At 44.9% G+C, this 25,263-nt stretch overlaps 1 protein-coding gene across 1 annotated transcript; it reads left to right on the top strand.

The window, feature by feature from the left end:
- Positions 1 to 1,169: 1,169 nt before the first annotated feature.
- SHE (Src homology 2 domain containing E) lies at positions 1,170 to 23,002 on the top strand. The gene is made up of 6 exons (XM_005898651.3): positions 1,170 to 2,606; positions 5,806 to 5,932; positions 14,479 to 14,808; positions 16,616 to 16,772; positions 17,230 to 17,349; positions 18,855 to 23,002. Exons 1-6 carry the CDS (start codon positions 2,001 to 2,003, stop codon positions 19,081 to 19,083), a joined length of 1,569 nt encoding a protein of 522 aa, XP_005898713.2. The 5' UTR covers positions 1,170 to 2,000; the 3' UTR covers positions 19,084 to 23,002.
- The last annotated feature ends 2,261 nt before the right edge of the window (positions 23,003 to 25,263 follow it).

The following is a 25,263-nucleotide window of genomic DNA, read 5'->3' as shown; positions in this document are numbered from 1 at the left end:
GCAAAAGGGCATCAGATGATTTGATTAAGGTTATAAGATACTGAGGTAATTCAGGTCTGTGACTTCAAAGCCTTGGTTTTTTCAAAATCATTCTGAAGGAATTTTTTCCTTTACCTCAGGAGAAACAAAAATTAAAACGTTAAATTTTAAAAGAATGTAGTAATTCTGCTTTGAATTGTTTCCAGCTGTAGAAAGAAACTGCTCTAGTAGCTGCTAAATTTAAATAGAGCTAACAGTGATTAAGATAATTCAAAGGCTGAAGTATTGATGAATAAAAACAGAAAGGTTTGTAGGCAGAATCAGGCTACAGGTGTTACTCCCAAATTCCTGGTAATCCAGGGCTTCTGGAACAGGGCAGGCAACAACACTTTCAAGCAAGGGCCCAGCATAAATCTTTCAAGGATGCTTTTAAGGGCCTGCGGTGCTATGCTAACTAAACGGCTAATGCACAGTCTCATTTAACCCTCACGGAAATTCTCAGAACTTGTCATTATCACCCCACTGTAGAAACGAAGTCCTGGAGGCTCGGAGGCCGTAACCAGGCAGTCTGCGAGTCCATTCAGTCTCCACGGTTTGTAGTGGATTTAGAACATACTGCGTTAGCCTCAACAGCGCTTTCAGTTTTTTAAGCTAAAAAGTTTTTAAACTGCTTTGAAAGGGAGGAAGATGGCCGAGGCGTCTTTTCACCTAAAGTGCCCCGCAGTACTGCACGAAATGCTCCCCATCTGCACGGATTCAGTCTCTGTGGTCCACTCCCACCCGCCAACCCCACCAAAAATTAGCTCTGCCGCCAGGCGAAAGCAAGCGATAAAGTCCGAGGGGGAACATTCGCCCCACCACCATGGAGTGAAAATGAGGGGTGCAGTTTCCTCAAGTGCCTCCCGACGCCCGCTACTCCCCGTCCGGCAGCCCGGGGCCGGGAACCAACAAACCGTACCTCTCCCGGGCCAGGTGCGTCCAGCCAGCGGCCCAGACGCCAAGCCTTCGCGCCTCCTCTCTAGGAGCTCCGCCTGCCTCCGACGCCCGCGGGGCGCGGGGCGGGGCCACTCGTCCGCAGCCAATCCCCCACCGCGGCTGCAGCCCCGGTGGGGCGAGAAGAGCTGGGTGCTCTCGGCGCAGAGCCAGCCGTTCTACCCGGGACCGTAGCTGCAGCAGCTCCTGGGCCAGTGCCCGCGGCCTCTTCCCCTGCTTTTAGTAGGCACTCTCTCACACACATCCCCAAAATATGCTTGCAGAGACAGTGGAGCGAGTAACCGCGACGCACCTCTAGCTCTTTTGGGAGTGGAAGAGCTCCCATCCTGGGTTGGAGAGGTGCACGTGGCGCACTCGGGCTGAGTTTGAAGACAGCGCCTGGTCGTGACCCGCTCGGTGGTGATGGGGAGCTGCTTGTGCAAAAAGTGGGAGGCCCTAACCACGCGGGCACAACCGGTCAGCACGTAAAGCTGCTGCTCCCTTCCCCTGAACATGCACCCCCAGACCCGCCTCTACAGAGGCGCTGACCCCGGCGCCCCCGGATCTGGGCGGGAGGTAGCGCGCGGGGAGGCGCCAGCCTCGGAGGGGAGGGGCGCGAGGAGGGGGCGGTCGGGCCGCTGGCTGCCCACCGTCCGTCGCGGTGCCAGGGATACTCCCGCCGCCTCCGCTCCGTACCCCTGGTCCCCGGGAGTGTGGGCAGGGCTGTCCCGGGGCTTCCGTGGGCCCGGCCTCTCCCACTTCTGGAGGAAAAAGCAGGGGAAGCCCCCGGCGCCCGCCGCCTCCGGAGAGCCGCGGAACCCCCGGCCGTGCAGGCGCTGAAGACGACCTCGGGCGGAGCCCCGGTGCGTCGTGCCTGTCGCCGTCCGTGTCCGGAGCGGCGGCCCGCGTCCGCCCGCTCGGCGCCCTGAGCCCCCTGCCTCGGGCCGTAGGGGCCCCACCCTGCGGGGCGTGGGCGACGGCCGGCCGGGGACCAGCAGAGCAGCCGTCGCGGGGCCTTGCCGCGGCCTCCAGCAACCCAGCCCCGGGGAATGCAGTGGCCCCCGGTCCCTGGCGCCTCTCCGTGTCTAAGCTGGGCCTCCTCGCTCGCCTGCTCCGCGGCCACGACGCTCCTGAGCCGCGCCGGCCGGGCCCCCCTCATGGCGGCCAAGTGGTTCAAGGAGTTCCCCCTGAACCTGAAGACCGTGTCGGAGCGGGCCAAGCCCGGCGGCGGGGGAGGCGGCAAACTGCGCAAGAACTCGGAGGCGGGCGGCTCCGGGCCCGCCCCGGGCAAGGGCCGCAAGAACTCGGCGGCCGAGCTGGGCAGCGGCCGGGCCGGGGTCGGCCCCGCCAAGGACAGCCGGCTGTCCCGGGATAGCCTGCAGGGCCTGATTCAGGCCGCCGCGGGCAAAGGCCGCAAAAACTCCCGGGCCACCGAGGAGGAGCCCCACCGGGGCGCGGCCAAGAGCTCAGGCTGCAGCACCTACATCAACAGGCTCATCAAAGTGGACACTCAGGAGAAGAACGGGAAGAGCAACTACCCCAGCAGCAGTAGTAGCAGCAGCAGTAGCAGCAGCAGCTCTTCCTCCGCGTCCTCTTCCCCTTCGTCTCTGGGCCCCGAACTGGACAAGGGCAAGATCATTAAGCAGCAAGACACGGTAAGAATACAATCTCCCTTGGACCACCTCTGCCCTACTGAAGCCTAACAGTGGGAAGGGAGCATCGTGAACCCGCTGCACTCTAGGGATTTTTATACCTCAGAGAAGATGAGGATGTATTTTCCTTTTCTGACATTGATGACCGCTAAGTCATCATTTTAAATGATGACCATTTAAAATAATTGGTTTGTTTAATCTTGAAAAATTCTTATTCTAGCCTTGGCAACTTGGCAGAAATGTACTTTCCATTTAATTTTGTTATCAGTTTAGAAGAATAATTGAATGAGACAAGCGGGTGCTTTGTTGAATTTGACTCCCTTGTAGATGTTGTGTATTTTAATTTAGAAATCCAGGAGAATTGCAAAGCTAGACTTGTGTATAACTTTTATTCTTCTTGAGCATAAGGAATGGTCACCTTTAAACTGCTTAAGTATGAATTTTAAAGCTCCAGGGAATGGATTAGCCACTACCCACCCTCTCTGCTGTAAACTCCATCATTCCTTGCACTTTTACCCAGTATAGAGTTTCTCCACGCTTCACTAGCACCCCAAGTTCACAGCCCTTTCATTCATCCCATTGGAGAAGGAAATGGCAACGCACTCCAGTATTCTTGCCTAGAGAATCCCATGAACAGAGGAGCCTGGTGGGCTGCTGTCCTTAGGGTCGCACAGAGTCAGACACGACTGAAGCGACTCAGCATGCCTGCATGCATTGGAGAAGGCAATGGCAACCCACTCCAGTATTCTTGCCTGGAGAATCCCAGGGACAGAGGAGCCTGGTGGGCTGCCGTCTGTGGGGTCGCATGGAGTCAGACACAACTGAAACGACTTGGCGGCAGCAGCAGCAGCATTCATCCCATGAACATTTGTACAGGAGCCAGGTAGGATAGAGGGCGAGGGGCTCTAAGGGCTAGGGTTGTGGAGGATATAGAACAGGACAAGGAAATGCCCTGAAGGAAATTACAGATCAGGAGAGAAGGTGTTTCCTGCTTCTTACACGCCGGAGGTTTTCTGGGTACCGTCCAACGTGAGAGAGTTAAGAAAAGAAGTGTGAAGAGACCCACTTCATTCGTACAGAGATGAGTTGGGGTTTTGTTTGTTTTTAAAAAGAGAAGAGAAAGTTCACACCCCGCTCTCAGACTTTAGCCCAGATGATCATGTCCCTGTCGTGAGAACTTTTTCTTGCCCAGGCTTCAAACATGCTGCCCCCCTGGGTGGGGTCAGGGGCCGGCAGCACATAACGTGTGTGTCTGCCCTGGCCTTTCTGTTCATCCCTCCGTTTACTCTGTCCAGGCATTTACAGCATGCCCACCCGAGTGCCAGACACTGGAGGGAGAGTTTGGGAAGATGGCAGCTCACCCAGACATTAATCAGTGGTCTGTGTGTGTGTTTACCTAGATCATCAGCACCTTGCAGCCGAGTGCTGAGTATCATGCTTCTTGCTCCTTATTGTACCTTGGGGATGCAGGACACCTGAACAGGCAAGAAGCATGGAGTGAGAGAGGGAGTGGTAACCACAGTCCTCTGCAGTGACTGCCCAGTTATTTTCATGGTCTTTGCTCCTCGATGTCTTAAGTTTCTTAGGCCATCTCCTCCCAGGAAGAAAACTCTCATCCAGCTTGCCCTCCTCCTCACTTCTCCCCATTTATCTGGATTTTTTTTCCCAGCCCCAGTGGCACATCTCCGTGAACTCTTTGGAGAATATAATCAGAGATTGTATAAAGGGCTGGGCTTCTTCCCTTAATTTTGATTTACCTTTGATTTTTTTATCCCTCTCTTTCTCTTTAACTGGAATACATGCTTTATTTATACTATCCTAGCTGTTTATTTGTGGAGCCACATTGATAATAGGGGAAGTGCTGTGCTTTTTAAAAATGAATGTTTCTTGGGACTTCCCTGGTGGTCCAGCAGTTAAGACTCTGAGCTTGCACTGCAGGAGGCAGGGGTTCTTACCCTGGTCATAGAACTAAGATCCTGGGTGCCTTGCAGTGCAGCCCCTCTCCCCCCAGAAAAAATATATCTTTTCTCCATAAAATTTCCATAAAACTCTTCCTTCCTGAGAAGTACCTGTCAGACGCAGGCTCCCACATTGTCACTCAGCTGAGGCACTACAGAACTATTGCACTCACACCACCTTCCCAGGCACCCTCCTATTTTTGGAAGGATGGATGCTTTCTGTCACAAACACGGATGAAAACTTCCCTGGTGGGACAGTGGATAAGAATCCTCCTGCCAGTGCAGGGGACACGGGTTCGACCCCTGGGCTAGAAAGATTCCACACGCCTCAGAGCAACTAAGCTCGTGCTCTACAGCGTCTGAACCCACACTCTAGAGCCTGCGAGCAACTTCCTGAGCCCGAATGCCGCAACTCCCGAAGCCTGTGTGCCTGGAGCACCTGTGCTCCTCAACAGGAGAAGCCATGAGAAGCACTTGGACCGCAACGAAAAGCAGCCCCCTTACCGCAACTGGAGAAAGTCCACGCACAGCAATAGAGACCTAGTGCAACCAAAAAATGAAAAGAAAGAATATTTAAAAAAAAAACGATCTGATGGTTGTCTTTGAGAATCAGTGCATTTATAAATCATTGAACCTAGAACCCCCACAGTACTGTTTAGCTCTGACCTGTTTCTTAGGCTTCTTGTTATGAAGCCTATTTCTTTAGAGCTGTTACAAATTCCTTGAGGATTAGAAGAAGGTCTTGGTCTTATTTTGTTCCCTCTCACTGCCTAGCCAGTGCCAGTGGACGTGCAGTATCAGTGAGTGATGAGCTGACTTACCATGGCTATGTTGCTCAAATAGTTGGCATTTAAAAAAAAACCAAAATCATAGAAGAGGTAGTAGACGAGTTCATTTTCTTCTACTCTAAAGGCATAGATATCGTTCACCCTCTGCCATCCTCCCTGCCACACTTTAACCAGCAAATGCCTTATTGCTTGGGGAGAGAGAGGGAGGTGAACAGAGCCTTGGGGATAAGCAGGAGAGCTTGAATAGATTGTTGCCAATCAATTATACTACCAAAATAAACCAGATGTTTGTCCAGCTGGGTGGATAATAATGTGATCAAGTGCAAAAGCTCTTCAGAACTGGTTGGAAATTTTGAACTCTTTTGGGGTCTGCAGGTTTTTAGTAACTTTTTTGGTACCATCGTCACTCTGGTATGTGATAATTGTTAGCAACTTCCCTGTCTGGTTTTCTTACAGGTCATCATTTTAGAAGACTATGCTGACCCTTACGATGCTAAACGGACGAAAGGTCAAAGGGATGCAGAGAGAGTAGGGGAGAACGACGGTTATATGGAACCCTATGATGCCCAGCAAATGATAACAGGTTTGTAACCAGGAGCTGCTTTATACTGAAATCTCACACTCAACTTGGAATATAGTAAAAAAATAATAAATAAGAACCAGTGTGTATTTGGGGAAGAGAGATGAAGGAACTTTATCAGATCCTCCTGTGGGGAAGAAACAGAAATTAGACCCAAAACTAAAGTCAAAATATCTAGCTAATATCCTTAATGGTTTTGTATCCTTCAGTTTTAGAGTTTGCGGGGGATCTTTAAAGTTTTTCTAATTCTATGCAAAGTGACACTTGAGAATTTGCAGATCTTCTCAGGATGTGATCTCCAGTTTTCAGGTAATTTAAATACACCTCTTGGCCACTGTCAAAACTTTGACATCCATAATGGGAGTCATAAATCTGTACCAAGGGGGAATAATTCCGACTTGGAAGTCGAGCAAACACTCTTGTCATTTTTTTGGGTGTCATACTTTTCCTTTTATTCATATTTTCTTAATTTGGTGTAAACAACACTTAAACTAATTATTTAGATTTATTTGTGAAATTTTAGAGTACGCTTTCTTTACTCCATAATGAAAAACTGCTGTTTCTAAGGGCTGACTCAAGGGAGCCTTGTTCAGATGTCCTGGGTCTCATGCCTGGGAAAGGAATAATTGATCACACATGAAAGATTTTGTCTCTTCTGTTTAAAAACAGATTGAAAGGCTGTCAAGCGCGGGCTCCATAAGCATAGTCTCAGGAAAGTGGAGCAGGAGGGTAGCCACAGTGCCCTGAAAGGGTCAGGACAGGCTTCAGGGCCAGAGCCGCAGCAGGAAAGCTCTGCTGTTTCCCGCTCTCTGCTCACAGAGATAAGGCATCACATCTCGGGGGGTGCGGCCTGGCCAGGCGGCGGCCCTGAAGGCCACTGGACTGTGACCTCTCCTGAAATCTGTGAATGGAAGGAAGTGAAAACGAACTTAGAATTCTAAAAAATATCAGAGACTTGAATAGGGGAAAAGATTTTCTTTTACATAAAACTGAGGGAAAAGCTTTTCTGAAAAAAAAATAATAATAATGTTTTGCTTTAATTCACTTTTCTTTGTCCTTTGGTTTTTATTCCTCTCTTTCTCTTTAATTGGGATAAGTTGTTTAAATTATCTGAGATTTTGGGGGGGGTGGGGATTTGTTTCGTTTTCTTATGGATCCACACTGATAGTAGGGAAACTACTTTGCTTTTTAAAAATGAATAATTTCCCCCCATATAATCCTCACAAAATCCTGAAAACTAGGGGACGCTAATACTACCCCTTGTTACAGGGTAGAAAATAAGATCAAAGAGTTTCTGACGCTCATAAGATGTTCGTAAGGCTCTTTAAGAGACAGAACATAAATTAGAACCCAGATCTTCCCACTCCAGACTGAATGGTATGGTTTCTACACCAAGGTACCTCAGGACACATTTGAAATGGTATATGCAAAAGCACTTTAAACTTTACACATAAATAGCAACCCACTCCAGTATTCTTGCCTGGGAAATCCATGGACAGAGGAGCCTGGTAGGCTACAGTCCATGGGGTCACAAAGAGTCCCCACGACTTAGCAGCTAAACAGCAAGAACAGCAACAAGGCATCTTTCCACTCAGACTCACAAAGTTGTATTTAGAAGTCAAAAGTTTGTATATAACTTGTTGCTTTTCTAGAAAAAAAATGAATAAAATTTTAAAATTAAAAAAATAAAAGTCAGTGTCCAATATGAAATAAATGTAATAATAGTAGTAGCTAGCATTTAATATTGGAGCACATATTAAGTCCCAGGCTTTGCTTTAAACAGTTTACAGGAATAAATGTATTTAGGAATGCAACACTAATACATTCAATTAGAGAATAAATTCAAATTTATTAAAAATTTAATTACTAACTTAATTATAATTTTTTTCTCTTTGCTCTTTTTAAAAATTTTATATTGGTGAATTTTAAAAGATACTTCATTTAAAATGTCACAAAACACCTACTCAATTAATGTAGAGGATATACCTCTTATTCTACACATAGGTTACACAGCTGGACAGAATAACAGGAAGTGAGTTTACCGGAAGCTGGAAATAAAAGATTTGCTACTGGGTGGGTTTTCTTTCTTTTTTTTTTCCTTTTACCTTTTTTATTCAGTTTGCTCCCTGTAAGGCTTGTCAAAGTCCAAGTTCAGAAATGTCTCATATTTCTTGAGAAATCTTAGGGGAATAAACAAAATTGTTTATTTCAGAATTTCTGCAGAAGACAGAGAGGGTTCTGATAAATATAATTTAATTGTGGAGCTCCCAATTTCTATACTGCCTTTTTAATACCTGTGAAGCAGGAGTAACATGCCTGATTTCAACAATGTCTTGGATGTATAGCACAGTGTTCATGATGGTATTTTGTAACAGCCAACAAAAATTTCCCAGGCATTTCTTTGCCATGTCCCAGGCCCTACGCTGGGCTCCAGGCACCCAAGGATGAAGATGCACAGGTCCCAGGTCCTTATGAACCTTACAACCCAAGGGGCAAACAGACCTAACAGCAGAAAAGACATCACTGAGAAATGTGCTAGATGCCGTGAAGAAAGAATGAAAATCATGATCTGCCTCAGGAAACAGAGGAAGGGATAGAAATTAAGAGGCATTTATTACTTTCCTATGGCCAAGTAACTGTGGGACCCAGACTCCCCAGATTTCCCTTTGCCCAAAACTTTGCTTTTAACTTTTAAAAGCTAAAGATTTGTAAATTTCTGAGTAAATTCTCACTTAGATTTATCCGAAGGATTGTTTTATGAAAAAGATAGGACAATGAATATGAGGCAATATTAGTTTAAACCTATTGTTCTTCTGCTAAATTTGCAGGAGCATTTTAGCTAAATAATTAGCAGAAACGTTCCACTTAATTTAGCATGATGAGTTTTTTCCACCAAATGAAAACATTAGCATTGGGAGAGTTTTTCGAAGTTTCCTAAAATGAGCCATCGTTCAGCATGTGAGTTCCTTCTGCAGCTGATTGTCACACAAGTCGAGTGTCTCCTAGTTGCCAAGTTGCCAAGTTACCTTACTGAATCCTACCATCCTGTGTGGTGGGCGTTAGAAGTGTCTGATTGACAGATTCAGAAAGATTCAATAACTTGTCCCAGTTATGTGGTTGGAGAATTGGGATACCAGGTCACCCAGCACCCTGTGGCTTTAGTTACAGAGCTCCAGTCACAGGGTATCTTTAAATTTTGGTTTTTGCCTCCAAATGGTTTTATTGGTTGGTATGGATAGTCAAATCTAAAGGAGAACCTCCATTTAAAAAACTGTCCATTATGGAAAAGACAGAAGGCTTTTTTGATTTACTTATTTTGTCTGTATTTTGTTTGTTAAACTTAAGTTTCAGGACTTCTGATTTATACCTGCTTTTGTTCAGATATTTAGATTTGTTTAATAGGAGAACATTAATTTTAAATCAAAAGCTTGAGCACTGATAAAAGATCCCTATTTCTGATTCTAAGGGGAACGTGGAGCTTTATAGGGCTCTAAGTCTGATGTTTTGAATACATGAAATGGACTAAGGGAAAGGTATGTTACAAAAATTGTAACTAATATTCTACATTAAATCTTTGAGGCATAAAGTAAGATATGGTAGAGAAAGCAAGGGCTCTGGAGGCAGTGGGCTGCCCCACTGACTACTGCACAGCCTCAGTTTATTCATCTGTGCAAATGGGCTAGCATCTCTTGCTGTATTACACTGGGCTTCACTGAAATGCAGGTGCAACATGCCTAGTGCATGCATCCATGAAAGATATCACAATTATTTAGACACTTTGGAGAGAGAATTCCATTTGCAAAGAGAATTCTTAACAAATATGTTACTGTTGTTTAGTCTCTTAAGTTGTGTCTGACTCTTTTCTGACCCCATAGACTGTAGCCTGCCCGGCTCCTCTGTCCATAGGATTTCCCAGGCAAGAATACTGGAATGGGTTGTCATTTCCTTCTTCAGGGGATCTTCCCGACCCAGGGATGGAACCCAGATTTCCTGCATTACAAGCAGATTTTTTTTTTTTTTTTACTACTGGGCCACTAGGGAAACCCCTGAACAAGAATAGGGGACTATTAATTGCTAACTGGATAATTTAACAACAAAAAAAGTCTTGGTCTTCTGATGTTTTTAAATATAAATGGTGTAATTCTGCACAGCTACAGTTGGAAACTGAGAAGGGAAAAATTTTCGGCCCATATTATGTTTCTCGGCAACCAGTTGCAGATTTGAACTGGTGCAGGTCAGGCCTCGGTCCAGCCCTTGGTGAAATGGGTGTTTATCTGTAGCCCGTTGGCTGCATTCTGTTGTCTGCCGTGGTAAATGGCCTCTATCGGCAGAGCCAGGGTGTAGCTTCCTCTGGCCATTTCCTCCTTCTCAGGCTCGTTTCCTCTCGGAGCCAGCTCTGCACGTCAGGGGCTATTCTCCTGCAGGAAGGGTCGGCTTGCAGCCCCGCGATTGTTTCTGTTTCTATGGCGCCTCAGGTTGGGGGCAGCCAGGTGCTGGAATGGACTCGAAGGTGACTCCCCTTGAAGGGGCAGAGAGGCCTTGTGCTTAAGCCCTTTTTTCCCCTCTAATTAAACATTGTTTTAAAAGATGATCATACTCCTCAGATTTCACCCCCAACGCGGGATCGTCCTGGGATGGAACATTCTCAACTGTATGCCTTCCAGTGTTTTTCCCAGAGCTCTAAGTGTGCACTGACTATAAGCTAGAAGGAATACAAAGCCCTCATCGTAAAAGTAAGACCCAAATACATGTGAAATAACTCAAGATTTTAATCAGGGTACATCATTTTAACACAAACTCATTGAAATTTCCTGTGAACAGGGCTCCTTCTGTCTTAAGGTTGGACTCAACTCTTTCTCCATTTAGGTCAACCCGGACAGAATTGAGGTGAGGACCTTGGGAAAGGTTTTCCCAGCCTGTGCCAGTCTAAACAGAATAAACTTAGGTTTTGATCAGAAACTAAAATTCTAAATTCGTCCTTTGAATGCCTTTGTGTTTTCTCTTTCCTAGTTCTGTAGAAAAGTTCTTTTTCCAAAATTCCAGCCTTATCTTAATTGAACCAAGAGCAGAGTGTGTGTTTTTGTTTCTTGTTTTCCATAACGCCATCTAGAATAAGCAGTGAAGAAAAAAAGCTGTCAATTGAAAGTCAAGAGGCTTGGACCGGAGATGTTGGAGACCTCAAACAACCTGAGGCACCTTCCTGGCCTGGGGGTGGGGAATGGTCCTTAGCTCTCACATTCCTCGGATGTGGAGGTTTTCATGCTAGGGGAACCCTTCTCCTTGGGCCAGGGCTAGCAATGATGAGATTAGTCCTGGAGCGCAGGAGGAACTGAGGTGGCGACCCAGGCGGAGTGGGAGTGCATCTCAGGCTTCTCTTACTGGAATCACCTGGGGGAGCTTTTACAGCTCCGGCTCCCAGATTTTTGTTGTTGTTTAGTTACTAAGTCATGTCTGACTCTTTGCAACCCCATGGACTGTAGCCCACCAGGCTCCTCTGTCCATGGGATTTCCTGGGCAAGAATACTGGAGTGGGTTATCGTTTCCTTCTCTAGGGGATCTTCCCTACCCAGGGGTGGAACCAATGTCTCCCGCTTGGCAGGCAGATTCTTTACCACCAAGACACCAGGGAAGCCCCCCCAGCTCAGTTAATCAGGACCTGTGTTGATGGGACCCAGGCCTGAGTCTTCATTAAAGCTCCCCCGGGTGATTCTATGCACCAGACCTGCAGTTTTATAGGATCCAGCTGCAGCAAAGGGCCCCTATCCAGCAGAGTTATAACCTCATCCTACAAGTAAATTTTGCTCCTTTGACTTAATGTCCTGATTTCAAAAACTTTTCCCTGGAGTGTTTCATTTACCATCCTTTCCTTGTTATAGAAGTCTGATGGAGTCAGTGGTTCTTCTCCGTCACCATGCCCATTTTCGGTTACTTGTAGAAAGTTTCACTTTCCCTTGTTTCTGTGGCATTTAAGTCTCCTGATCCTCTTCTTCCTTACCTGACTATTCCTTCTCAGCCATTTTTGGTGACACTTCTTTTATCCAGCCTTACCTAAAGTCCCAGATCCTGCTTTTGATCCCCTTTCCTTTCTAATCAGCCTCCTTTTCTCTGATGATTGCTTTCATTCTTACCAGCCATGATCCATGTGTGAGTCACTCCTTGACAGGTACCTCTGACCTTCATCTCTCTGCTGAGCTCCAGATGTATGTTGTCACCTGCCCGGAGAAGTTCTAGAATTCCTTCCCCTTGCTCCCTCCTCCTAGCCATCATCCAACCATTATTTAGCACAGCTGTTTCCTACAAAGTCAAACAAGACATGGGGGGTCCCTGGCCTGGCAGTCTCCACAAAATTGGAAGTTCAGACACGTCGACAAATAAATCCACACACTGAGAGAAGTACAAGGTGAGAGTGAATTGAGGAAGTGGTACCACCGGCGGGGAGTTGGGGCATTGGCGAAGGTCAGTTGGAGAGAGGAGGAGATACTAGGCCAGACTCCAGAGGATTGGAAGATCACCAGCACACCGTAGGCATAAGACAGTGCAGTGTGCAGGGAACTTAAGAAGTTCTGTTTGGTTGGAACAAAGAATTGGATTTCAGGGGGGACAGGGTGCTGTTGAGAGATAAAATCAGAGAGGGAAGTAGGTAGTGATGTGACTACAGAAGGTGTCCGGTGCCATGCTGAGCAGTTAGCACTTCGTAAGTGGACAGTTGAGAGCTTATGGGATGGCAAATGATGAGATGTTTGTGTTTAAAAAGGTCCTCTTCACTGTGACCGGGTAGACAGACTAAAGGCTTCCTCGTGGGCATTTAGAGGAAACCACAGCACAATGCTTGAGTTGGCCCATGGTAGCACTGGTGGTAAAGAATCCGCCTGCCAATCCGGGAGACATAACGTGGGTTTGATCCCTGGGTTGGGAAGATCCCCTGGAGGAAGAAATGGCAACCCACTCCAGTATTCTTGCCTGGAAAATTCCATGGACAGAGGAGCCTGGCAGGCTTCAGTACATGGGGCTGCAGATTCATTTGGACACGACTGAGCAACTAAACCTCAACACATGATGCCTCTGGGCCCTGAGCTACTCAGTCCCCAGACTCTGCTGCTGCTTTCCCACCGTGGCTCACTGGCTGGTTGGCCGGTGGTTAGATGATTTGCATCAGATACTTTGCATTGATTTCTAGGCTTCCATTCAGAGCATACCTTTATTCTATCTTGTGCACTGTGTTGGAGTTCTCTTCCAGAAAAAAAAAAATATATATATATAGAGAGAGAGAGAGAGTTATTTATATAGTTGTTAATTATATACAATTATAACAATTATACGATAATTGTTACTACCTGTTTAAAAACTTGTAATGGTTCACTACTGTATACAGAACAATTGAAACTTTTTAATTCTGGCTTTTAAAACTTCTCCACTTTGGTGCCTGTCCTGCCTTTTCCAGCTTCTTCTCCCATACCACCTCTCCTCTCCTGGTCTTCTGTCCTTTGAACTTCTCTCCCGATTCCCTGTGGTGGGAACAAGCCCTTTCTTGTTCCCACCTCCATATCTTCACTCAGGCAGCTTCCTCCACTGGAAAAGACCTCTTCTATCAACGTAAATGCATCTTGCATTTCTCTTCCACTTGGAGTCAATCCAAGTGTAGTGCCTAAGAGTATGGCTTCTAGAGCCCAACTTCCTGCTTTTGAATCCAGGCTTTGCACTTGCCATCTTGAGCAATTTCCTTAAACTCTTTATGCTTTAGTTTTGTCCTGTTATATGGGGAACTAATAGTGTCCACCTCATAGGGCAGTTGTGAAAATTACAATGCACTTAGAAAAAAATATGTAATGCATGGTACACTATTGCTAAATGTTAGCTCTTGAGAGATTAGTTTTGTTGTTTTTCCCCCCTAACAACTCTTTTACATATTCTGGGAGATAGTGAAGGACAGGGAAGCCTGGCATGCTGCAGTCCATGGGGTCTCAAAGAGTCAGACATGACTTGGTGACTGAACAACAACATTCTGTCGTTGCTAGCCTGTTAAGCATTATTTGTAAATGCATCACTAGGTCGAAACCACCTTGAATTCAAGAACTCTGTCTAATGAACCTAAATATCTTCCCTCAATGTATGTGGCCCAGTGCTTGAATATAGTAAAGACTCACTTTTTATTAAAATAAACTGCTCTCAGCTTCCTAACAAGACATGAAGCCTTTGAAGATGACCCATACTCAAGAGGAGACAGGGGGACCAGGAACTATGGAGCAGGTCCTCTGAGGCCCCTTCTCTTCTCTCCAACCACACGGCCCCAGAGGCAGGCCTGCCTTCCGTTGTGATTCCCTAATCCTTGGACTTGATCCCGTATCTGGCTCAGGGGACTGGCGGGAAGTTGTAGGGCCCTTCCCCCCAAGCGGGGCCGTCATCAGCCCCGGTAAGCAACAATCCAGGTGTTCTCGGACACTTCCAACCAGACAGACCGGTCTGGTCGGAAGAGAAGCGGTGATTCGGTTCATCACCGGGCTTCCAGGGTACATTTTCTTCAGAAGTATTCTGTGCGGTGTGTTTTTCAGAAATCAGACGACGAGGTTCCAAAGACCCCCTGGTGAAGGCGCTTCAGCTGCTCGACAGCCCCTGCGAGCCTGGAGAGAACGGCCCGAAGCCCGAGGCGCTGACGAAGCGCCGGAGCTCCAAGGAGCTGCTGGGGAAGTCGCCGCAGCTGTACGACACGCCCTACGAGCCGGCGGCCGAAGCGGGCCCCTTCGCCGCCGAGGGGCCGGAGCGGAAGGCGAGGTTGCCTCCGGACAGCCACGGACGGCTGCCCCAGGACGACGAGAGGCCCGCGGCCGAGTACGAGCAGCCCTGGGAGTGGAAGAAGGAGCAGATCGTGCGGGCGCTATCGGGTGAGGGCTGGGTCCGTGTCCGCTCCTGCCTTCTTTCATCTTCCCTGCTGGAAAACCCCCGCCCGCCCGTTAAGCCAAGGCACTTTTGTGTTCCTCGACTGCAAGTTCCTTTTTCCAAGAAATTTGATGACATGGGGAAATAAAAATTTGGCTATGGTTGAACGAACAGGACTGAAGAAGACCCCTTAATGTTGCAAGGGGTCCTCTATCTTTTTGGGCATCTTCATTTCCCTTTATCCTGCAGTATGCAACTGTTTGGGAAATGCCTTAAATCACTACTAGAAAAACCTTATCTAATCACCACTAAAAGCTATCACATTGAGAGCGGCTGCCTCTAACTCTTGGTGCTGTTCCTCCAACCTGTTGACATCTCTGTTTATCATAAGATGGCAGTAGTGGATCAAATGGACTATAGGAGAGGTGGTTGGAAAGCAGGAGGAAGCTAGCTTTTTTTTTTCCTGTCGAAAATCCTCCTGAGGGAATCAGTTCTTCAGCTGTGAACTGTTTTTAATAACTTAAGAGGAAGTTGATGAGTAGATTTTCAATAGATATTAAAGGTCAGTCTCCCTCCTGCTTCTCCCGAGACATAGTTTTTCTATTTATCTGGCCACCTGATTTCTTTTGCCTTTGATTGTAAAAGTTAGGGATATCTTTTCCCTCTAACAGTAAAGTACTTTTGATTAAAACTGTCATCAGTGTAAAGCGTGAGTAGAAAAGGTAATTTGTTTGATAGCAAACATTTGAGTCCGGATGGGCTTTCCCCGGGGCTCAGCTGGTAAAGAACCCGCCTGCCAGTACAGGAGACTCAAGAGAGATGATTTCAATCCCTGGGCTAGGGAAGATCCCCTAGAGAAGGAAATGGCAACCACTCCAGTATTCTTGCCTGGGAAATCCCATGGACAGAGGAGCCTGGCAGGCTAGTCTGTGGGGTCCCAAAGAGTCAGAGCTGACTGAGCATGGGTGTGCACACACACACATATTTGAATCAGGTTTTCTTTTTGTGTGCTTTAATTTTTTAAATAATTTTATTCAAGTATAGTTGATTTAGTGTTGTGTTAATTTCTGCCATACAGCAAAGTGACTCAGTTATACATACTATATTCTTTTTTGTATTCTTTCCCATAATGGTTTATCACAGGATATTGAATATCATTCCCTTTGCTGTTGTTTACCATCCTATACATACTAGTTTGAATATGCTAATTCTAGGCTCCCAGTCCTTCCCTCCCCACCCTCAAGTCAGTTTTGTTTTATTTTAGAATTATTTCCCACAAATCCCTACTGGTTACCGACCACTGGGCTAGATGCTGCTCATTTTCTCTATCTTCTGTCCAACCTAGATGTCATAGCATTGTTAAGACACTGTAGTAGTTTCTATTTCTCAGTTGATTTTTCTCTTTATTATTTCATAGTGAAAACTTCATTTGGTTTCATAGAACAATGCACACTCTTGGAAGGAGTCATTACCTGAAACTCTGTTCAGTCTTTTATTCTAAATATACCAAAAGGACGAGTTTTTTTTAAAGTACGTTCTGAAATATACTGAAGTGGTTTCTCCTCATGTTCTAAAACCATCCTCTATTAATGAACATCTTGCAGTAAAAGTGGCTGCGTGTGGGTGCCAGCAGTATGATCTGATATCAGACAGCAGGAGCTCAGGTACCCCAGGGCCTTTGTAGTACATTTTAGCTCAAATTAAAGAGGGAGGAAAGCTTCTTTCCTAAGATGAGGCAGACAAGTTCTTTTCTTTGAGTTATACGTAGGTCATCTCAGTGGCCTCTGATGTTAAATGGAGCCTTCCTTCCAGTTCAGTTTGAAGGCTCTGAGCGACCTTCTGTCAAGGAGGAGGCAGCGAGGCAGCACCACCGACAGAAGAGCTGGACCCAGAAGATCTTGAAGCCAGCCCTGACTGACCACAGTGAGGGGGAGCGAGTGGACCCAGCCCTGCCACTGGAGAAGCAGCCGTGAGTCTCCTCCCCAGACACACGTGACACAAGGTGGCTGGGAGCTTGCTGAGAGCCTTGGCGGGGCACACTAGCTCATTTTAAGCCTTTCTGGTGTTGAATACTTGTCTGGGTGGAGCTTACTGGTGAAAACCCATTTTCTAAGCCCAGTGCCTTTGGCCTTTGTGCCTAGGGGAAAATGAGGCCCCAGAACCCGATCTCAAATTCCATTCCCCTGTGTAGAGTGAAAACTTTTTAAGTGACTCTAGCCCTGTTAACTCCCTCTGGGGTGATGGATAGGTTTTGTGATCCAGGATTACCCAGATCTCATTTCGTCTATTTTGAATGGGAAGCCGGATCTAGTCCAGGCTGTTGAACTTTCATCAGAAGTTCATTTCCAAAATTGCCTTATGGAATGAGGCCCTGTCTGGATTGGGATCTTGATGCTCATGGTTTCTCCCCCTGCCCCATTTTTCAGTTGGTATCATGGTGCCATCACCCGTGCTGAGGCAGAGAGTCGACTACAGTCCTGCAAAGAAGCTGCGTATCTGGTTCGAAACAGCGAGTCAGGAACCAGTAGGTACTCCATTGCACTAAAGTGAGTATTAAGCATCCTGGGCTCTCCCTGTCTGGATGGAAGAGTGGGGTGCAGACTTTCCTATCATGGGAAAATGACCAGGCAAAAATATATGTTGGGTTAGCGAAAAAGTTCATTTGGGTTTTTCCCTAAGATCTTAACACTTTTTGGTCAACCCAATACTTTATATGGTCCACAGGGATACATATTGACAGAAAATAAGATAGGTTTGCTTGGACAACAGAATATGACATACTTTGTTTAGAATGCAAAATTGAGAGAATTCCCTAGCGGCTCAGTGGTTAGGACTCGGCGCTTTCACTGCCATGGCCCGAGGTTCAATCCGTGGTCAAGAAACTAAGTTCCTGCAAGTCATATGGTGCAGCCAAAAAAAGAAAGAATTCACAATTGGTGTTGGGTAAATGTCCCGATATCCCTTATGATAAAGAGGGGTAAATATCCCTATTTCATTTCATTGTACATTGATTAGTTTCTGCCTTTTGTGATCTAAAGTAGGTCCTCTTAGAGAAATAATTTCTGATAAAAATAATAACTTCTAACCGGATAGTTGAGTCGTTCGTTTACTCTCTAGTGTTTGGGGCTTTAAGTAAATCAGAGATTCCTTGATTGTCACAATGCCAACTGCAATTTTGATAGCAGTTTCTTCTGTTGAAGAAGGAAACACTGCCTTATGATGACTCCCCTGTCCAATTGTACGCAGAACATTCATTTTTGCCTGGTAGGCTTATTCCAATCAGCCTGGTGTCATGGAAATTCTCGTTGCTCTGCGAGTTCAGTGGTGCTATATTGGAGGATCATTGTCAGGAGCCCTAACAGCATTTCCTTCCTGAGGAAGCTGAGCCCCTGCAGCTGAAACAATCAGACTGGAGGGGAAAAGAGGTTGAGGGGGGAGCAGCATGGCTCAGAAAATGGGATAGGCTACCAGATACACAATGCCAGGAATAGCTTTGCTGTGTTCCCGAAGCGGGTGCTTGTGGATTAGACCTTTGAGCCTTTGGTGCCAGCTGTCATATACAACCAGAAACAGTGTTTCCAGCTTGGGGGGTGGGGGTGGAGGAAGAAACAGTTTTATTATTATTCTTCTTAATGTTTCCTTTGGGGAGGAAAGAAAGAGGAAAGCTTTCACATGTCTTTTCAGCCTTGAGAAGAGGTGAGTTTAAACCTCACCTTAGTGGTCTCACTCTTGGGCTTAAGCACTAGTTTGGCAATTTGGGGGCAAGCAGGGACTGGGCAATTTTTTTTTTTTTTCCCCTTTTGGTCCAGGGCCTGATGACTTGACTTGTGTGTGTTAAGGATAAATGACCCAGGGGTGATGCACATTTAGCTGAGGGTTGTGAAGCTTCTGTGTGCTCTGCTAGAGTGCTGAAAGCTCTTCTGTTTGTATATAACAGTTCCAGGAGTGGCTGGGAACCTGTTGGCCTATGAATCTAGCTGAGATTGTTTTCAGTGGGGAGGGATCCCTCTGCTCACTCATTCATGTCTTCTCAATTTTGGTTTTGCTCCAGGACTAGTCAAGGATGCGTCCACATCATAGTGGCTCAGACCAAAGACAACAAGTACACCCTGAATCAGACGAGTGCTGTCTTTGGCAGCATCCCGGAAGTGGTACACTATTACTCCAGTGAGAAACTGCCTTTCAAGGGGGCAGAGCACATGACCTTGCTGTACCCTGTGCACAGCAAGCCGCACCAGGGTCCAGCCTCCAAAAGCCCCAGCGGGGCCTCTCACACCTAGGAGGGCATCAGCACCCAACCGGATTCTCAGGGGATAAGGCTGGACTGCACCGTAATATTTGGGAGGAAGCAGGACTCTTCATTTAGAAGTCAAGAAGTCTTTGGCCTTGAATCCATTCCATGACTCTTGGTTACTGACCTGTGCCTTTTCTCCTTGCTAAGCAGTTCTACGACGAGAAACTGTAATTTACCAGTTGCCCCCACTCCCTGAGTAGGGTTGTCTATTTGGGGCGTGACCCTCAGGAAAGGTAAGTCAGGAATCCAGAAATACTAAGGTTCTCCAAAAATGCACTAGTTATTCCCTGGGATACCTAATCTCCAAATAAACCAACAAACTTGGAATTTATATAAAACAACAAAAAATGATCAAACGGACCCAAAGAGCATGTAATATAAGACCCCTTCTTGGGGAAAAGCATGAACAGTGGAAAATGAGTAACAGTGGACACTTTGGAAAAAACTGCCTTTCTCTCTTGAGGGTCCTAGTTCAACTCCAGAGTCCATAAAAAGTCACGACTTTAGAGTCTGGCCAAAGGATTATTTTGTCGGCCAGCCTTCTAAGCAAAGTTTGTGTTTTCTCAATTTCTGTGGACTTTTTTGACGAATCAGTTATATAAGCATAAATAAGAAGGAAGATGCCCGTGATTTAAGAATCACCAATATTATTAAGCATTGGCAGTATTGCCATAATTCTGAATTATAGAATTAAGTTGCAGAATAAGATACACAACGAAGATTTCATTTCTGAGTTTTAACAAATCTGAAAATTTACAAAGCTCAACAATTGTTATTGAATAATAGAACCTCTGGTCTCTTTTGTTTCATCTTTGTCCATTTTAGTAGTTATTGAAACAACTGAATTTTTCCTTTTTAGCCCTAAAATTAGATATACTTTGCATTTTAGAGTAACTATATATATATATATATATATGGGGTCCCCTTATATATATATAGGATATGATTGTGGAACTGGGTCTCTAAAACCTGCAGTTTCTCTCATGCTGTACAAAGCAGACTGGTTTGCACTATATTAAAATATTTTAAGAGACTGATGTTTTCTCTAACCTCTACTGCTTAAAGATATTAAAATAATATTCATAGTATCATTATCTTTATGATCTATTATGAACTTATATCACCAATGTACTTACTGTGAAAAAAAAAAAAAAAACTGTGGAAATGGCATACTGTGAGAAGGCTCCAGTGAGTGGCTCTGTAATGAAAACTGAGCAGATGTTTCTGTATTCTGGGGTTTGTAATTTGGTTCTTGAAACTGGTCCAGATACAAATGTGCTGACTGTCATCAATGAAAAGTTAACTTTTGTAACTAATGTTAAATACACAAAAAAATGTTGACCCAGTTAACTTTTAGGGAAACATATCCTTCTGGTTATTAGTTATCATTCTACTATTAGGATTTAGAGATTAGTAAATATTCACATCTTTATTCAGTTAAGAATGTACCCAGAGTTGTATGATCTTTGTTTTTAAAAATTTGAAAAGAACTTTTCCTCACTGGATCTCAATGATTTTATTAGTCAAGAATGTTCTGTTTTTTAAGTACTGATAGAATTTTTTTAATGTACTGGTGTATCAACTTGTCTTTAGTACAAGATTTTTTTTTTTTTTTTTTTAGCATCCATGGTTCCATTCACCAAATATTTATTTTCTTCCATATACAAATAATTCATTCTATTAAGCTTATTTTCAGTTCAGCATTCCAGAAATTAAATCTTGTGTTTTTTTTTACTTATTCTACAAAGGAAGTTCAGCAGGTATCCCAATTTTACTAAATGCTGAAAACTTTGTAAAATGTTTCTTTGTGCACTAAATAATTTCTGGCCCATACCCAGCAACTGTGATGAATGTAATAATGAAGTAACATTTTGAAAGCAGACCTGATACATTAAGTATTTATTGAGCTTCTATCATAGGCTCAGTGTTGTGCTTTCTTTATACTGTTTTTCTGTGACAGTCATGCTGTTTTCTTTATATAATTAAAAGTGGAGATGTGGCGTTTATATATAGTCCAGTTCCTTCGCAATTGTACAGGAGGTTATAGTAAGAAGAAACAGTAAATTCGTAGAAGGGGGGCTAAGCTGCTATTTTCTTCCTGAAGTTGTGACACAAGCTGACAAAAGCCAGGGAATTCACAGCTGGGTGGTGGCACAAAGTACCATATGTTCTAAAAACAATTAGGCCCAGCAGGGTGTCCCTAATGGCTTCCTTGTTAAGCCTCCGGGGCCAGCTGATCTGAAGCCTTGTGACATGTCTCTCTGAGCTCTGAATGCTTGGGCTTTTTTGTCATTTTGTCCTGATACAAGTGTTTTCCTGTGGTCTTCATTCTCTTGAGTTCATTCAGTCTCCTGAAATATCTTCTGATTCTTTCTGGAGAGAACAATGTCTGTTCACAAATCTGTACTCATTCGCCTTGAATTTTAGCATCCATGGACCTTTTTACGACTGTCCTTGCCTCTTTATCACACTTTGTTTCTAAAAAATGCTTTGCTGCTTGTTAAGATGGGTTTATTATCTCGTTTCAGGCCTCTAAGGACAGAGAGTGAAGGGACATTTCTATTTACTTTGCTGCCACAGTTTTTTTTTTTTAATCAGGATGAATTTCAACCACTGCAGATGGTATATTTAAATAAATAGGAATAAAAGAGAAATGTTGATACATGTACAAAAAGGTAAATACAAATATGCCTACTCTGTTCTGGGGATGGAAGTGTCCTTTGTAGTTATCCAAAGTATTTTCTTAAGAAGTATATATCAAAAGAGCCTTTCTTTGCTGCTTTAAGTCTCCCTGTTTTGCTGAATAGTTACTCGTTTATTGACCTCTGCCACAGGGTGGGGAGTGTGGGCAGATAATTTATAGGGCCAGCCAGATGTTTTTGAGATAGATGGGAATATAGTCCGTATTTTTTAATTGGGTCATTTTAACTATGTAATTACTCTGTTAATGGCCACTGTTAGTAAATCTTAATACTTAATTCAGAAGAACAGCTGAGCATTTGAGACATTCTTCAGTTGCTTTTTAAATGAGAGTAGCTTTTCTAGTCTATTAAAATGTCCTTTTTTAGTCAAAGGTTAATGGCTCATTTTTCCTTCAGTCTAGGGGGTATATATTTCATTTCCCTTCTCTCCCGATCCTTTTAATACAATATTTAGCAGAACTTATTTGATACCTTTCTCACAAATGGCTTTTATTCATTAGTTGTCTCTTTCTTATTTCCCATAACCAGCACTATCTTGGCCTTGTGATCTATTTAGAATCACTCTTTATTGTCTTCTCCAATTTTTGTACCCCGTTTACTTGGAGAAACTTGGCCTGCAGTGAACCTTAATTTTTCCCACGTTAATTTCTGACCCTATAGGAAGAAAATGGTGGTGTGTTACTGCCATCTAATGGAGAGAAGGAAAACTGCAGTGGGAAAACAAAGCGCATTTAGGGCAGGGTTTTCTGAAGGATTTCTGATAGAGTCCTTAGCAGGAAAATGATGACACAGCAGTTGCCATCTTGAAATCTGCCCTTTCCACAGGAAAGGTGATTTGCAACCTAATACAGCCATCGTCAGGAGGCCCCTGGACTATGGTTGGATCATGACGTTTAGAGTCTGAAATGGTTTCTCAAAAGATCATGGAGACAAGCATCTCATTTTTGTCACATTCTTAACCGTTCAGTTACTTTGGGGCCTTAACATTTTAAGTATCAACTAATACATAATGTTAAGTTTTGAAAATATTTGAAGATTGTATGTAATACAGGTGCCTATCTATAGTACTTTAGTAATTTATAGTATATCAGAAGGATTTTATTAAAATTTCTGGATGTATTGCAGTAGCCAACATAAGCTGCATGCCCTCCTGAAGATGGTTTACTCTGAAATGTAACTTTAAATAAACATTATTCTAAGAAAGTCTGTGTTTCTGCTTGAGTCAATTCGTGTTGAGAATCACCTCCCTTCATTAAAAAAACAAAAAACAACCCTTTTCTGCCATAGCAGGGAGAGTCAGAAGTTTCATTTGCAGTCATCATTGATGAAATGTGTAAACAAACCACAGGTAAACATAACTTGTGGGTGTGGCCTTAATTTTTTTCCCCCAGTTCAGCTTGAGAGCTCTATGTTTTCCTTCCCACATAAAACAGTAACACTTGTTTTTGAAGCTTTCCTCTTTCCTCAGTCTTCTTCCTGAGTAGCAGTTGTTACATTTGTCCTTGCCCCTGACTAGGTATCTGAGCTGTGGCTTTGCTTTTGATCTTTGTTGTCCACATGCATGCGCCCAGCCCCTCTGTGGGGCATGGCGCTATGGTCTGTTGTGAATCTGGTTTTCACCCTTGACCAGGTGATTTCCACACCCAGCCATGGCTGAGAGCTGCCGTTGGAAGCAGCTCTTTAGAAACCCAAAGTCATTTGCGATTCTAGAAGCAGGCTATCAAAGTCTGTCTCCATCGAACATTTATATAAATTGCCACCAGGTGGTATAAGTGCTCATTGTTTTCTCCCATCTGTGTCAACAGAAAAGGGAGTTTGTTGAAATGTTTGCCTCCCTCATGTCACCAGAGCAATGGAGTGCTTGTTTTCAGAAATCAAGTTGAACACATTGTTTCCAACAGCCCAGGCTTTGGTCTGTTCAGCTTGGATTCTGACCCTGTGAAAGGCCAGGATCTAAGTAATGAGAATAAACTCTTGCTGTACACTAGGCGTGCTCCTGAACAAATGCTTTCTGTGCTGTATTATTCCACTTTAATCCTCCACAAGGCAGTGAACCAGGTGGTAGCCTCGTTTTTCAGATAAACACTGGGTCAGTCACGTAGTAAGTGATAGCCCATGCTGCTGCTGCTGCTGCTAAGTCACTTCAGTCGTGTCCGACTCTGTGTGACCCCAGAGATGGCAGCCCACCAGGCTCCCCCGTCCCTGGGATTCTCCAGGCAAGAGTACTGGAGTGGGGTGCCATTGCCTTCTCCATACTATCACTTAATATCACGAAGAATTAATTGATGCTTTTGAACTGTGGTGTTGGAGAAGACTCTTGAGAGTCCCTTGGACTGCAAGGAGATCCAACCAGTCCATCCTAAAGACGATCAGTCCTGGGTGTTTATTGGAAGGACTGATGCTAAAGCTGAAACTCCGATACTTTGGGCACCTCATGTGAAGAGTTGACTCATTGGAAAAGACTCTGATGCTGGGAAGGATTGGGGGCAGGAGGAGAAGGGGACGACAGAGGATGAGATGGCTGGATGGCATCACTGACTCAACGGCAATGAGTTTGGGTGAACTCTGGGAAGTTGGTGATGGACAGGGAGGCCTAGCGTGCTGCGGTTCGTAGGGTCGCAAAGAGGCAGACACAACTGAGCAACTGAACTGAACTGATACTGCAGTCCAGGTCTAATTGTGGAGTGGCTCTTAATTGCTCTACCTAGACAGACATCGGAGAAGGCAATGGCACCCCACTCCAGTACTCTTGCCTGGAAAATCCCATGGACGGAGGAGCCTGGTGGGCTGCAGTCCATGGGGTCGCGAAGAGTTGGACACTATTGAGCGACTTCACTTTCAGTTTTCACTTTCATGCATCGGAGGAGGAAATGGCAACCCACTCCAGTGTTCTTGCCTGGAGAATCTGAGGGATGGCGGAGCCTGGTGGGCTGCCGTTTATGGGGTTGCACAGAGTAGGACACGACTGAAGTGACTTAGTAGTAGTAGTAGTAGTAGTAGAGGACAGACATACCTCATATTACTGCGCTTCACTGTGATCTTTACAAGCTGAAGGTTTATGGCAATCTTGGTGCTATTTTTCCAACAGCATCCTCTCAATTCCTGTCTCTGTGTCACATTTTGGTGGTTCTCACAGTACTTCAAAGCTGTTCATTATATTTGTTATGATGATCAGTAATGTTTGACATTACAATTGTGATTGTTTGCCGATGCCATGAACCATGCCTATATAAGATGGTGAACTTAATAAGTGTTGGACTTTCCTGGTGAGAAGTGATTAAGAATCTGCCTGCCAAAACAGGGGACACGGGTTTGACTCCTGGTCCAGGAAAATTCCACATGCCATAGGTCATCTAAGCCCATGAACCACAATTACTGAAGCCTGAGCGCCTAGAGCCCATGCTCCGCAACAAGAGAAACCGCTGCGTTGAGAAGCCCCTACTCACCGAAACTAGCTAAAGCCT

Source organism: Bos mutus, chromosome 3, assembly GCF_027580195.1.
Source record: "Bos mutus isolate GX-2022 chromosome 3, NWIPB_WYAK_1.1, whole genome shotgun sequence".
NCBI lineage: Eukaryota > Metazoa > Chordata > Mammalia > Artiodactyla > Bovidae > Bos > Bos mutus.
The sequence above is the reverse complement of the archived record's forward strand: the minus strand, read 5'-3'. Positions and strand labels throughout refer to the sequence as shown.